Below are 14,703 nucleotides of genomic sequence, written 5' to 3'. Positions count from 1 at the left end.
ACCACCTTTCTTCTTCTTCACTCATGTTAGTCCTCTCATCCATTTCACCGTGTAGCCTCACAAACACATCTGACCAAGCAGGAAGGCATGGAACAAGCTGTGTGGGTAGGAAACCTCTGAAAACTGTCTTTGGCAATGAGAAAAAAGTCCAGTGAGAACATGGTCTGAGAGGACCTGTGTATTGCTACGCATATTTGCAATGACTAGTATGACTTGGTCTTGCTCTTAGCTGGGCCTTCTGGAGGGGCTCTCATGGAGAAAATGTAATTCAGTTTCTTGCTGACCATGCAGGCTGAGAGACCAACATGCGACTCACCTCCTCTCCAAGCAGAGATGGACACTTTGTGAGCTTCTGGCTGAGACAGGACTAATGAGGGAGGGGGAAAGAAATTGTCCACCCTGGCCTCCAATATGGATTTTTATTCAGTCCCCTGTTTCTCCTACCTGTTTTATGAGTCCTTCTATTGTTCCACAAACTGGTGTATGCTGAGAGAAACAGCAGCATTGGAGGGGTGGGGTCATGAAGCCTGTGTACTGCCCAGGCGGGAGAAGGAGGAAAGGCCAAGGCCATATCCAGTCAAGGCTGTGAGGAGAACACTAAGGCACAAGACAGGCCAAAAAGATTATGGTAAAGGAAGAATGTTCCGTGGGGGAGTCTTTGCTTTGACTGTGAGCGATCAGGATTGCGGCCCTCGCTGTAGTCTGACAGAATGTTAACTAAATCTTTCTTGCTCCAGCTGACTTCACTGAACCGAACATAACAACAGAAGTATCCACTGATTCCTGTGAATTAACTGAGATGGTGGTAACATGTTCTTCTCATGGAGGTTTTCCCAAACCCAAAATCTCTGGGACCCTCAACAACGTGTCTGTGGTGTGGAATGCCAGCTGGGTGTCCAAGTCCAGCCTCAGCCCATACAATGTCACTGGCACACTCTGGCTCAACGTGACCGAAGACATCAGCATCACTTGCTCTATTGAAAATGATGGCTTTTCCAAGTCCACCAGTTTGTTTCTGAGTAAGTTTTATTAATAGTTTGTGTTACAAAACCATTTTGTTGAATCTGCTGGTTTGCCTCTCTGAAAAAAACGGTAGATTTTGTGTACATGTTCATGCAAGGATGACCCAATGATCCCTCCTGTGGGCTGCACACCAAAATATTTCAAAGGCTGTAAGCAGGGGTGGGAGAGGAGAGTCACGACAGTGACTGGCAAGCAGAGACAGCTCTGTCCTCCTGCTGCTTTGCTATGAGTCACAGCTGGGATGAGGGGGCAACTGGGTCCCATTGAGATCTGGTGATGTCAGCCTCAGTGTCTCCCACAAGCTGGGGCTGCCACCATGCTGAGCCCCTCTGTACCAGCACAGTTTTGCTGCCAGCTGCATGACACAGATCTGGTATTCGAATGGAGGGTCTTGAGAAATGTGTGTGCCGTAAAAGCCACAGGTTGCACTTAAAAATAATTTCTTCATTTAACAAGCATGTTTGTTCCTGCTTCAGCAACAGAAACTGTCAGCTGGGGTCTAGGGAAAATTCTGCTTTCATACACATATTTATTATAGGCTTAAGTCATACCAAAAAAATTCCATCACTGTGCGTGGCTTAAAAGTGATAACATAATAGATAAGTCTGTGCTCTGAAAAGCTTGAGGCACAAGGAGAAACAGCATGAGGGAAGGCAGCACACTACAGTCCAGATGTTTTGCAGTAGAAGGGGATTTGGAAGAAAATTCTGAAAGCCAAAAGGATTTTTTTAATGTTGTTACCAAAAAAGTATTCTGAAATGTCTCTGGGTCTGATGTTTTCACTGTAGAGATAAGGGCACCTTCAAGGGAAGCTAGAGAAGTGCTGTTTTTCCTTGGGAATTGTATCTTATTCATCAAGGCACCTTATTCATCAATCTTACTAAAATCAAAGGGCCTTGTGAGGAGAAGTGCCATTCAGCTTCAGAACGAATGCCAGAAACTAGTGCCTTATGAATATTAGTTATTTCTAGATGTAGTGCATAATGTCCCTGGAGATGGTAATAGAAGAGTGTTATGAATATCATGCTACATAGAAAAGGATAGCAACAACAACAACAAAAAAGTAATACGCTGTTGTGACGCAGATCCTCAGAGGAGAGTGCAATCAACAGTGACAACAGCAGTCACAAAACCCCCAGGTTTTGATTTTTAAGATGTGGAACCACTCCCATTTTGGTAAGGTGGAAATGGTCCTCCAAACTAGTCTTTCATGGACACAGAGCTCCAGACAGAATACAGCCTCTGGTAAACATAGGAGCCAAAGCCCACAGTGGGAGGGAAGATTGTGCAGTGCATCAGGTTTGTGTCTTAGAAGCTGAATGATGTTTAATTGTGCCAGCTGCAGATGATGAAAATCTGAAGACCTATGACCATGCACCTCCTGTTGAATTAGTCTGGTCCTAGAATGGCTCATTATCTGCTCTCATGTCCAAGTGGCAGAATGGTCTCCAGTGGTGAAAAGCCAGAGGCTCCACTGCCACAATACTCTTCCTGCCATGCAGAAATAACTCTATTCTAGTCTGTTTAATACATCATTCTCTGTCACCTGTGAATTCAGAGAGGAAAAAAATTAGACATAAATCTGGAGGAAACAGTAAGAAAAAATGCAGAGTACCTTTGAGAATAGAAGTTTTCTAGATGTGGACTCAGATTTTGCCACCAAGCCTAACCAGTTTGTTTAAAAACAGCTTATGTGTTTTTAAGTATTGCCTGTCTCAGTCCCATTCTGGATGTAGACCCAGCATTTCAGATCCTGTGGATGTGTTAAAAACTTCAACACATAGTAAATGTGGGGTATAGAAGAAATTTAGGTGCCAGCTTTATCTGTTTGTTTATTGAACAGGTGAATTTTCAGGATGAATATCTGAGTTAGAATTTGGACAGAACCAACAAAATTCACATACCTGCTCTTACATGAAAATGCCGATATCTTCTTGGGCTCTTTATTTATCTTTTATTTCTTCTGTCTCAGAAAAAACAAATGAGTGTGTTGTCCCTACTGTGCCTCCACCTTATCATGTCATTACTGCTTCAACTATCATCATGATCTTCTTCATTGTGGCTATCACCCTCACAGCAAGATACCTCCGAAGGCATGGTAAGTTTAGCTCCTTTTTCTACAAACAGTCTCTTACTGCTTATGGAGTTTCTATGTAAAATACACATTTATAGAAATTATACTGACACACTAGGTATTTTTGTACCTTTCTTCTCATTTCCTTTTTCCTTTTTTTCTTTTGTTGTTGTTGTTGTTTTCTACTGTCACAAAACCTAAGCCCAACTCAGGACTTTCCTACACTTTGAGTGCAGGCAGCACTAGGTTTGAGAGTAAAGGGGTGATGGGGAGTTTCGACAGCAGATCAGAATATTTCTAAAATCGGGCGTGTACAGAATTGAAGACATTCACAAAGGTCCATTTTTATGTATTAAGAAACTTGAAGATGCCAAGAATCTTGGTGATCATGAGCACTGACAGTTTCAAAATGAGCTCTCTCTACACACCCTACTTAGACAATCCCTTAGAAAAGTCACAAAGCCAAAGTTACAAAAATACACAGAGCTGGGGCCACAGAAAGAACTTAAGCATAGAAACGTCCCACTTTTAGAAGAACTCTGACCAGGAGAGATGGATTTGTCTTCTTTGTATGGCCAAAACTGGCACGGGTGAGGTGGCTTGTCCCACTCTATGAAGTCTCCAGTAACTCCAGACATGTCTTCAGGAGTTTTTCAGTGGTGAAGGTGACATCAGGCATCTCAGGCTTAGCTGGCAGCTGAGCAGATCTTGTGTTTTGTTTTGTGGCTCAAAAATAATCTCACCTGTTAGCTGTTGCTCCTAATAACTTCTAAGCTGACCTAGCAAGAAAGTGCCTGAAGATGTGGGTAGACATCTAATGGATTTATAAAGGCAGGTAGCCATCCAGCCAGTATTGAAAGTCACCAGCAGCAGATGTCCTATCTGCACCGTGTTAGCAGCTTGGAAAAGTGGTCCTGGAGAAAGACAGCAGGCCTTGCAACACGGTATAAATATCACTCAATCAAGTGCTGTCAGGTCACTGGGGGAGTCTGGAGAGAAGAATCCTACACTGAGAATGCTCTGTGTTTGGCCCACTTAAACCAGAAGCCACCAGTCTGAGCGCCTTAGCTCATCACAGGTGCAGTGGTATCCCCCCTTGGAAAGAATTTGTTTTCTGGGCATCAGGGACTCAGTTCACTTGGGACGCTCATAAGTTTGCTGTGCTTGTGTCTTCTGCTACCTCTGTTTCAACTTCAGACAGGTTCACTCTCAAGTTAGTGGTGTGGAGGTAACATTACTATTTTTCTTTTCGCTTCCTCACCAACCACATCCCTTCAAAAACCCAATGTGGCCACTGAGTTAGGCTGGGCTAATTTTATTTTTGGTGTTTTGTTACAAAGAAAGGAAGCTTCTGGAAAGCAGTGACTCTTGGCTACACCTGTGCATCTCGTCATTTTCCACTCATGTGGCCCTGTGACACCAGTGCTGGTTCTCCCCAGCTGTTCCCTGGGGCTGTGTCAATGAGAAAGCAGCAAGCAGGTTGAAATCAAGAAAAAATCACAGCTGATCACAGCCTGTGCTGTTAGCTGCATGGATAAAGAACTGAAATTGGAAGATTTGGCTCTAAACTAATATAGGCTGGAAATTAAAAGGTTCCTCACCATTAAATTAGTAAGATTTCTGGAGGATTCTGAGATAGCCTTTTATATAGAAATTAAATTGCTTCTAAAGTAGATGCAAGAAGTACACCAGTGTGGTAGAATGTGATCACCTGCAACATCATGGGACATGGCTGTATAAACTGGAACTTCCCTTTCAGTCCCGTTTTCCTAATACGCACAGGGAGCAGATTTGCCAAGTCAGGCGGTGCTATTTTGTACAGCCGCTTCCCAGAACAGGCGCACACTGTAAGAAACACCAGGTAGAGCTTCAGTCCAGCGCCCCAGCTTGTACAGTTGTCACATTTCGGTGCTGCTGTGCACCGCAGCATGTTTGGGAAGGGCAGTATTTGTCCTAAGAGTGCTTCCTGCTGGTGTGGTGACAAGAGCTATTGTGGGAGCTGAGAGCAGGTCTGAGAGTACCTCTTGTTCTGGCACATGGAAAGCTGGGTCGGGAGCTGCCTTGATGCTGAGAGTGGTTTCTGAACTCAAAAAGCCACACTTTGAGGAGCTGAAGTGTGGGAGGGAAGAATAGAAAGACAGAGCAAAACGGAAATCAGAGTTTTCAGATGCGTGATGCTTTGTTGGGGTTTGTCAAGCCCTGCTTTGAGGACCTCACAGCTATCTTTGCAATGGAAACTCTAGGTTTTTCGGTTTGGTTTTTGCTTTGAGGTTGGTTTTTGTTTTTGCTCTTCAATTAATTTAACACAAAGCACTAAGATTAGACCAAGATTAGAAGTCACTTAAGGAATAGCTTAGGATCCATGTTGTAAAATTTGTGCAAGTACAATTTGCTGTGATAATACAGACAGATTCAACTTAAATTATTAAAACAAAGTCATTCATAGATACTGAGATACTAAGGGGACCTGTTTAATCTGAACTCCTTTAAAAGCACTGAAAGAGTTGCTTGGCTGGTTCTAACACCAGTGTTCTTTCACTCGCTTTGTAAACTGCATTTAGCGACATGTAACTTCTAACATTATTTCCCTTCTGACCTTATCATAGAATGTAGCAACCTGTCTTTGTGCCAGGCTGAGGTCCTAGCTGATGAGAACTGTTTTATCCATGTGACACTATATAGATAACATTCATATATAACAGAGCTTTCTATCAGATCAGACTATGGGTATGGGCCAGACACAATCAGATATATTGCAGGAATGAGTCCTGCTGAGAAAAAATAAGAGTAACTAGATCTAAAAGATTTTTTTCTTCAATTTATTTTCTCCTTCCTTTCCACTGTGTTATACTTTGTTGAAGAATACATTTGGATTCACCACTTTTGTCTCCTGGAATTCCAGATACTAATAAGAGATCTTCTTTTTTAGTCCGTTCTCGTCGTCGTAAGCCTCAGGATACAGTGGAAGAGGATGTGAAAGAATGTATGAAGCCACCCTTGACCACTAAAGTGACATCTGAAACATCATCTGTATGACCAGATCACATTTGCAGGTAGTTTTCTTCACCATTCTTCTCTTGGCAAAATAGCTTTTCAAACAGAAGAGCAAGCAGAATTGCAACCCTGGGCTTCAGCAGGGCAAACTTTGGCCTTTCCAAACAATTGCTAGGGGAAATCCCATGGGCAAGGCTGCTTGAAGGTGAAAGGGCCCAAGATAGTTGGTTAGGGTTCAGGGTTGCTTCTACCAGGCTCAAGATCAGAGCATCCCAACATGTAGGAAGTCAAGGAAGGGAGCCAAGAGACCTGCGTGGTTAAACAGAGAACTGCTGGGTAAGCTCAAGTGGAAGAGGAGAGTTTATAGATCATGGAAGGAGGGGCTGGCCACTTGGGAAGAATATAAGGCTGTTGTCAGAGGGTGTAGGGAGGCAACTAGGAAAGCTAAGGCCTCCTTAGAATTAAACCTGGTGAGAGGGGTCAAGGACAACAGGAGGAGCTTTTTCCAATACGTGGCAGATAAAACTAACACCAGAGGCAACTTAGGCCCACTGATGAATGGGGTGGGTGCCCTGGTGACAGAAGATACAGAGAAGGCAGAATTACTGAATGCCTTCTTTGTCTCTGTCTACTCTGCTGGAGGCTGTCCTGAGGAGCCCCATACCCCTGAGGCCCCAGAGGAAGTCAGGACAATGGAGGAGTTTGTGTCGGTTGATGAGGACTGGGTTAGGCAGCCATAAGGCAATCTGGGCATCCGTAAATCCATGGGTCCAGATGGGAAGCACCCATGGGTGCTGAAGGAGCTGTCTGAGGTCATTGCTGGACCACTCTCCATCATCTTTGCTAAATCTTGGGAAACAGGAGAGGTGCCTGAGGACTGAAAGAAAGCAAATGTCACTCCAGTCTTCAAAAAGGGCAAGAAGGAGGACTCGGGTAATGATAGACTGGTCAGCCTCACCTCCATCCCTGGCGAAGTGATGGAACAACTTATCCTTGATGCCATCTCAAGACATATCAAGTATAAGAGGGTCATTAGGGGCAGTCAACATGGCTTCACCAAGGGGAAGTCGTGCTTGACCAACCTCATTGTCTTTTATGAGGACATAATGAGGTGGATAGATGATGGCAGAGTGGTGGATGCTGTCTACCTTGACTTCAGTAAGGCATTTGACACAGTCTCCCACAGCATCCTCACAGCTAAACTGAGGAAGTGCGGTCTGGATGATCGGGTAGTGAGGTGGACTGCAAACTGACTGAAGGAAAGAAGCCAGAGAGTGGTGGTCAAAGGGCCAGAGTCTAGCTGGAGGCCTGTATCTAGTGGAGTGCCTCAAGGGTCAGTACTGGGGCCAATATTATTCAATATATTCATCAATGATTTGGATGAGAGAATAGAGTGCACTGTCAGCAAGTTTGCTGATGACACCAAGCTGGGAGGAGTGGCTGACACGCCAGAAGGCTGTGCTGCCATCCAGCGGGACCTGGACAGGCTGGAGAGTTGGGCGGGGAAAAATTTAATGAAATATAACAAGGGAAAGTGTAGAGTCTTGCGTCTGGGTAGGAACAACCCCAGGTTCCAGTATAAGTTGGGGAATGACCTGTTGGAGAGCGGTGTAGGGGAAAGGGACCTGGGGGTCCTGGTGGACAACAGGATGACCATGAGCCAGCACTGTGCCCTTGTGGGCAGGAAGGCCAATGGCATCCTGGAGTGTATTAGAAAGGGAGTGGTTACTAGGTGGAGAGAGGTTCTCCTTCCCCTCTACTCTCTGCCCTGATGAGACCCCATCTGGAATATTGTGTCCAGTTCTGGGCCCCTCAGTTCAAGAAGGACAGGGAACTGCTGGAGAGAGTCCAGCGCAGGGCAACAAAGATGATTAAGGGAGTGGAGCATCTCCCTTATGAGGAAAGGCTGAGGGAGCTGGGGCTCTTTAGCTTGGAGAAGAGGAGACTGAGGGGTGACCTTATTCATGTTTGCAAATATATAAAGCGTGAGTGTCACAAGGATGGAGCCAGGCTCTTCTCGGTGACAACCAATGATAGGACAAGGGGTAATGGGTTCAAATTGGAAAACAAAAGGTTCCACTTCAATTTAAGAATAAACTTCTTCTCAGTGAGGGTGACAGAGCACTGGAACAGGCTGCCCAGGGAGGTTGTGGAATCTCCTACTCTGGAGACACTGAAAACCCGCCTGGACACATTCCTGTGTAACCTCATCTAGGTGTTCCTGCTCCAGCAGGGGGATTGGACTGGATGATCTGTTGAGGTCCCTTCCAATCACTAACATTCTGTGATATTATTTGATTCTCGTGTGATGTTAGCTCACAAAACCATATGCAGCTTTTAATATGAGTGTGTCCCCTCCTTTAAGGTAAATAAAAGCAGTAGGGTACTCTCGCCAACTCAGACACATGGTGTTCCCTAGTCAGGTTGCTTGTTAGGTATTGCTTTGCTTGGGTTATTTCAAATTTCTAGAAATGATTCTAGTGAAAAATATTAGGGGACTGAAATTTCTGGGCTGTTAAGCTGCTTTTGTCACAGAATAGGCTCTGCATGGATGACATGCAAGCTTTTGTGGCATTCACTTCCTTAATTAACATACATTTTTAGTAACTAAATGGGGATAAAGAGAAGGAGAGAGAGAAATGCAAGAAAAGGAACCTTTGACAACTTTGACTGTCAGTGTCTCCTCTGAACCTGTGTAAGGAAGCTGGTTAGTATCTGAGAGGTGGGCTTGTAGCATGTTCATCCATCCATTGGGATCTGCAGTGACACCCCTTGCCACTGCCCTTGTGCTCATTTTACAGGCCTCCAAAATAAGAACTGGGCAGTCTTTTAGTTCCTGTCCTGTTGGACTAATTTGTGAGTAGCTCGTCACTACTACGGGTCCCACATGTGGCTTCGTCCCCTAGAGGTTATTTCTGGCTGATGCCCTGTGAGCCATATGCCTGGTCTGATGCATAAACACGGGAACATCACTGATGATAGAACTGAATGATTGACCAGGTGGTGGTGAGGGAGGGGTGAACAAGAGGACAACTCCAGGTTCCCCAGTAAGATCAGCAAAGCCAATCCGCTTATGAGATATCTCCATTCCCTTCAGCAGCTGGATGAGAAGTTTCACCTCTAAGACTTGCCCAGGAAACACTCATATTTTAAAAGGAGTTACTTTCAATAATGAGGTGTTGTGAAGGATGGGCTGTAGAAAAGTCTGGCTTACTGAGGTTTTATGACTACAAAGCGTTATATTCATTTTGGCTTGAAAGCTCAGCTGTGTTCAGGGCTGTGTCCTCCAAAAAGACATTTTTCAAGTCAAAAAGCTTAAGGAAAGATTAGCAGCTAACTGTTCTTACTCACATCATTATCCAGGTGACTGCGTTTCCTGCTCTCACCGCAGCATGCTGAATTCACAGAATCACAGAATCACAGAATGTCAGGGATTGGAAGGGACCTCAAAAGACCATCTGGTCCAATCCCCCTGCTGAAGCAGGAACACCTAGATGAGGTTACACAGGAAGGTGTCCAAGCGGGTTTTGAATGTCTCCAGAGAAGGAGACTCCACAACCCCCCTGGGCAGCCTGTTCAAATTGCCAGGGTAATGCCATAGAGTAATCGCTGCAGAGTCCTAGAAGTCATGAATTTGTCACGCTGTGCATTGCAGTAATCTAAAAGCTTAACATTTTTGAGATGGAAAGGAGGGGAAACTATCATACAGGCAACTTGTCTCATTTCCAAACTTGACCACCCACTTGTGTTTTCCTCTGGGGAAGACCCTATCTGGAACAGATACTAGAGGCTTGGTTAGCATGAATTCTGGGGGGTTTTGTGATGGGAGTGGCAGGAGTTCACCTACTGAATAAATCCATTCCGCCACATTCCTCTTTTGTCAGAAAAGCTCGCCAGGCTTTTTCTGTAAGTGGCCAGTGTTCCCCAACTCCAGCGCCTGGAGCGGCTACTGCCTGCGGATGGGGACAGGAGCTGCACTGCCTCAGCGGCTGTCAACTCGCAGCTGCGTGATGTGTCCTACTGCTGCTTAAATAGTTCACATTCATTAGCAATCCTCGCCTTGCAGGGTGACGGCACCTCTGTACAGTCCGAAGGTTTTCAGGGTGGGCGGTTAGCCAGCCTGGAGCTCCCTGCAGTGCCTGTGCTGAGCTGCCGGCTCCGGCAGCTTTGTCTCTGCTGCCATGGGAGCCCTCTGGTGGGGGGCTGTCGCAGGTGATCCCCGCTTGTCTCAGCTCTGCAGCATCCTGCCTTATATTTAGGATTAAGAAGAAGGGCGGGGGAAAATGAGTAAAATCTTTTCTTTGTGTCCCTCAGGTTTCCCATCCTGGGTATTCCGCGGTGCAGTCCCCACCGTTTGTTGTACAGCAATGCTTATTGCGTTGACCCTTTGGCTCTCTGGAAGGGGATGACAGCAGCAGAAAACTCTGCTTAAAGAAGATTTACAACATAACTTCGTGTAATTGAACACAAAAACCTCACCTACTCCACAGAAGCTGTGGAGTGGTCTCGTTACAATGAGATCGCTGGAATTCTGACTGGGAGGACTGTGTTCCTGCAACAGGGCAGAAGAAAAGTGTCATTGCCATTGACACACCAGTTCAGGCGTTTGGGATCCTCTGGCTCTGATGCTGCCTCTATGAAAACTGGGGAGCCTGCAAAGCCCTAGCAGGTAGCCCACGGCCACCTACTCCTTCAGTCATGCAGAGCTGGCCTTTGGGAGACCCGAGACCCCAGACCCCAATGCGTGATCTCAAGTCAGACTGTGCCCCCAATGTTGTGACTGGGAGCAGCTAAAACTTTTTGTATTTGGCCTCACATGGGTATCTATCTGCCAGTACTGTTCTCTGCTGGAAGACTATGGATTTGGACTTGACCCTTACACATACATGTTGTTTCTCCCCTGAAGAGGCAATAATGCACACACTTTTCATGAAAAAGCACCTTGAGATGGGACTATATGCCTCATGCTTATTTTCAGTGCTATGAGACATTTTAGGGAATGACACATACTGACGGCACACCTAACAGCTAAGTAATACTGCTTATCTACAGCAGCGGCAGAAGTTCTCGTAACCTTTCTCTCCTGAAAGGATGACCTCACCAACCCAGGCACCAAGCTAGAACTCCTCCAAAAAATTGCTCAGAGACAGAGGAGCATATCTGACATGGCGTGGCCCACTGGTGGTGATGCGTGCTACTACACATGTGCACGCCTTTGTGCATACACATGTAGAAGCTGTTATATGCATTCCTTCCTAAACACACATGTGTAAAGCCCCATTTAACTTTCTGTAACACTCAGTGGTTTTCTCACGTCTGTCTGCTGTAATGAAATGTAACTCAGGGCCTTTCTTCATAAACATAGGTCTGCTTTTGTTCCTACATTTGCCTAGGAATACTTGTTAAGGTAGGCTCTCCAAATCTTGGGAGTCTCTCACAGGGACATAGCAATTTACTTTGTGTTGAATGCCACTGCCTTCTGCCAGCGCATTCTCTCTACCCAGCCAGGACTTTAGGACAAGTTCCCTACAGGATGCCAGCATTGGATAGGACTCATCTGATCTGGGTGATATTCTTGCCTACTGTGTAGGAAAAAGTGCTTTCTCATTTTGAGGGGAAAAGAAGAAAAAGCCCCAAGCTTCCTAAGTGAACCTGCATACTAACCCAACTCAACCCTGCCCTGAGTTTGACAGGGGTGGTTTTTTCCCTCTTGCTCTGTCCTACTGCAAGCTGTGCCCGTTCCCTTGCTGCTCTGTATAGTCAGCAGGGCAGACCAAAGTCTGAAAGCACTGTGCCATCCAACTTGTAGGACGTTTTGTTGCTTGAGCTGTTTATCTTGCTAGGACACAGCAAAGAAATATTCCACCCATTTCACTTGTTTCTCATAGGTATGTACTGAGAGAGAAACTGCTGGAGGAAATACGAAGACTAAAAGCGGTTTATAGAGGATTTGAGCTATGAGAGGATAAGGGATCAAGTTGCTAGTAAAAAATAAGACACTGTTCCCTTTCTACTCCTGCAGAGTCATGCTGCCCCATCAGCTTTTTTACTGCTTTCTCAATGTATGAAGTGAAAGGAGATAAGGTAGCTGATAAGGAAACAACACTCATTGCACTTGTGCATTCTGGTTGCAAGCAGAACACAGGTGACACAGAAAGCAGTGTTTCCAAAAGGCAGCCCAACCTTATTGCAGGATTTAGTGTATGGGCAATTGTTTAATGTACTTCTCAAGTCTTCTTTCAGTCTACGCTTGTTCTTTCCAGCACAAACTTGCAGGCTGAAACACCCTCTTCTGGTATTTACTTTGCTCATTTTCAATGCTGCATTGCCACCTCACCAGCCACACCGCAGCTCTGACTGTTGTCCTGGCACAATGTTTTCCCTCCAACTATCGCGTGCTCCACTGCTGCCCCTGACTGGCGACTGCACAGCCTCCTGGAGAAGGGTTTGTCTTCTGCGCTGTGCCAGACCTTTCTACATCAGCACAGACTCCTGGGACACTTTAAGTAACTCCTTCTGAAGGAAATGAAAAGTTTCGCTGACAAATATGTTTAACATCAGTTTGTTTTTATATCCTTGGTGAGGAAGTTACTTGGTCTATTTGTTTCTTAAGCACTTGTACTCTGAATCATGTTTTCTATTGCTTCACGCAGTATTCAGTGAATTGCACACAAATGGTTTCTGTGAGACCTTTTCAGCTTAATATCTGGGTCTTTGTACCAGGTGAGCTGCTCTGTTTATCACAGGTATTTTGTATATAACTTTTTTTTTTCCCGGGGTTCCTCCTTTAATTGTAGTAAAAAATAAATGGTAAACTCAAGTTTCCTCTCCTCAGTAATAGAAGATGTCTGTTCTACAGGCTGGGAACTGGTTGAGCCTTTCACTTATTCACATGAGCCCCAGCCACCGTTTAACAGTTGCTAAAAACATACTCTGTGTAGCATCAAGGGCGGTGATGCAGCAGGTTGACAAAGCTGCAAGAGGTACAGCTGGCATCGTGACCCAGCTCTGTTTGATGTGCTCAACAGGGACAACAAAAAGGCGCTCAGGTACCCAACCTGTAACTTCCACATCTCTCATGTCTGTCAACTTGTCGGGGACTACCTGAGCGGTGTAGCTGTGGTGCTCAGTTTCCAACAGGTCTTCCTTCTCCCCCGCCTCCCCCAAAAAGGGAGGTTTCTCTGCAAAAGCAAAATCCAGTATAAGATGTTCTCACTGTACTCCTGCTACTTGTGTTACCTACTCTGAAAGCAGAGGGCCCACAACCTCAGTGCTGTGCTTTTGCTGGGGGTGTGAGGAAGGAGTTGGGGTGTGAAGAATGGCTTACTTTTGTGTTTAAAAAACAAGCTTTGAACAAAGTCTTCACTCCCCATTTGGACAGTGACTTTGAAGACAAGAAATGAGGAAGTGCAGGGAACTAAATTCAGCAAGAAATGGAGAATAAAATGGCTGCTCCTCTTGAGCGTAGATGGAAGTCTCTGCTTCCCCTTGCTCATGTGCACCACAAGGACATCTAGCAGCCCTTCCTTCCTTACAGGGAGAGAAAATCCACACGACTGCTACACCTTGGCTCTGCCTTCCCTCCCATGAAAGAACATCCCTGCAACTGTGGTCAGACGCAAGGAAATTAGTGTTCTTTAGACATCACAGCAAACACAACTAAATAGGAACAGAGAAAGACTGAGCAATGACACAGCTAAACGTCATCAGAACTGCTGTACAGATAAGAGTGTGGGATACTGGGTGGGGATGTAACAGCAAAAAGAAAAAGAAAAAAAATAAAAATATGAAGACAAAACATCGTTGTGTAAACACAATGGCAAAAATGTGACTCACAAAGGTTTGCTATTTTGTTTTTTGGGGGAGCAGAGGACAATAACACTACTGTCACCAGTGGATGCAGAGCTTAACACACGAAGGAGTACAGACATATCCGTACCTCTGCTCATTCAGATCCTTCACTTACACACAGAAAAGGAAAATCAAAGCTGTTTAATGATAACCCTGAAACACACATATTTCTTCAATGAAAAAATGAACTACACTGAGGTGTTTAAAAAAAAAAGCTCACTTCAGAAGTCAGAAAACACAACACCTTCTTGGAAGCAAGCTGTGCCAAAAATCTGCTTAGGGTGGGTGGAACTGACTGTTCATATTTCAATTAACAGTAATCAGCTGTAACAGAGGAAAAGCATCCAACCAGAACAGACTGACTGCTCTTTTCTTGTGGGAAGGAGACCCAAACCTCCTGCCTGGATGTAATTCTGTTTAATAGGAGAAAAATCTCCAACAAAGAAAGGAAACCAGAATTCTGACCCCCTATTTGAGGGACGTGGTGCTAGGCCACCTGGCCTTTCTGGGCACAGACCATTATCACTGTAACTCCAGCCCTGCCCACAGGTAACAGCTGTGGCTTAACAATTGATCTCTGGTAGAAAACAATAAACAGAGCTCGTGCTCCCCTGGCTTGTGTCTTTGTTACTGCCCTGCTAGAGGAATGTCTGACAGTGCCACCAGACTTCATTGCTCACTGGTAGGACTCAGATAGAGCTCTTCTCATGGGGTATCACCCATGTACATTCCTCTAATGCAAATACTACACCAACATCAAG

The 14,703-nt window shown here is 45.2% G+C and overlaps 1 protein-coding gene across 2 annotated transcripts in view; it reads left to right on the top strand.

Annotated features, from left to right (window-relative positions):
• CD80 (CD80 molecule) overlaps positions 1-14,472 on the top strand; it is a 30,802-nt gene extending 16,330 nt beyond the window's left edge. The window contains exons 4-7 of one of the 2 annotated variants that reach the window (XM_071809965.1): positions 738-1,019; positions 2,996-3,121; positions 6,027-6,150; positions 10,406-14,472. In XM_071809965.1, coding sequence (XP_071666066.1) covers positions 738-1,019; positions 2,996-3,121; positions 6,027-6,133 — 515 coding nt within the window. In that variant the 3' untranslated portion in view covers positions 6,134-6,150; positions 10,406-14,472. The remainder of the gene's footprint in view (positions 1-737; positions 1,020-2,995; positions 3,122-6,026; positions 6,151-10,405) is intronic. The other variant, XM_065849317.2, reaches the window with a different exon arrangement.
• The last annotated feature ends 231 nt before the right edge of the window (positions 14,473-14,703 follow it).

Source organism: Patagioenas fasciata, chromosome 1 (genome assembly GCF_037038585.1).
Source record: "Patagioenas fasciata isolate bPatFas1 chromosome 1, bPatFas1.hap1, whole genome shotgun sequence".
Lineage (NCBI taxonomy): Eukaryota > Metazoa > Chordata > Aves > Columbiformes > Columbidae > Patagioenas > Patagioenas fasciata.
Note: the sequence above shows the minus strand (reverse complement) of the source record. Positions and strands in the feature narration are given on the sequence as shown.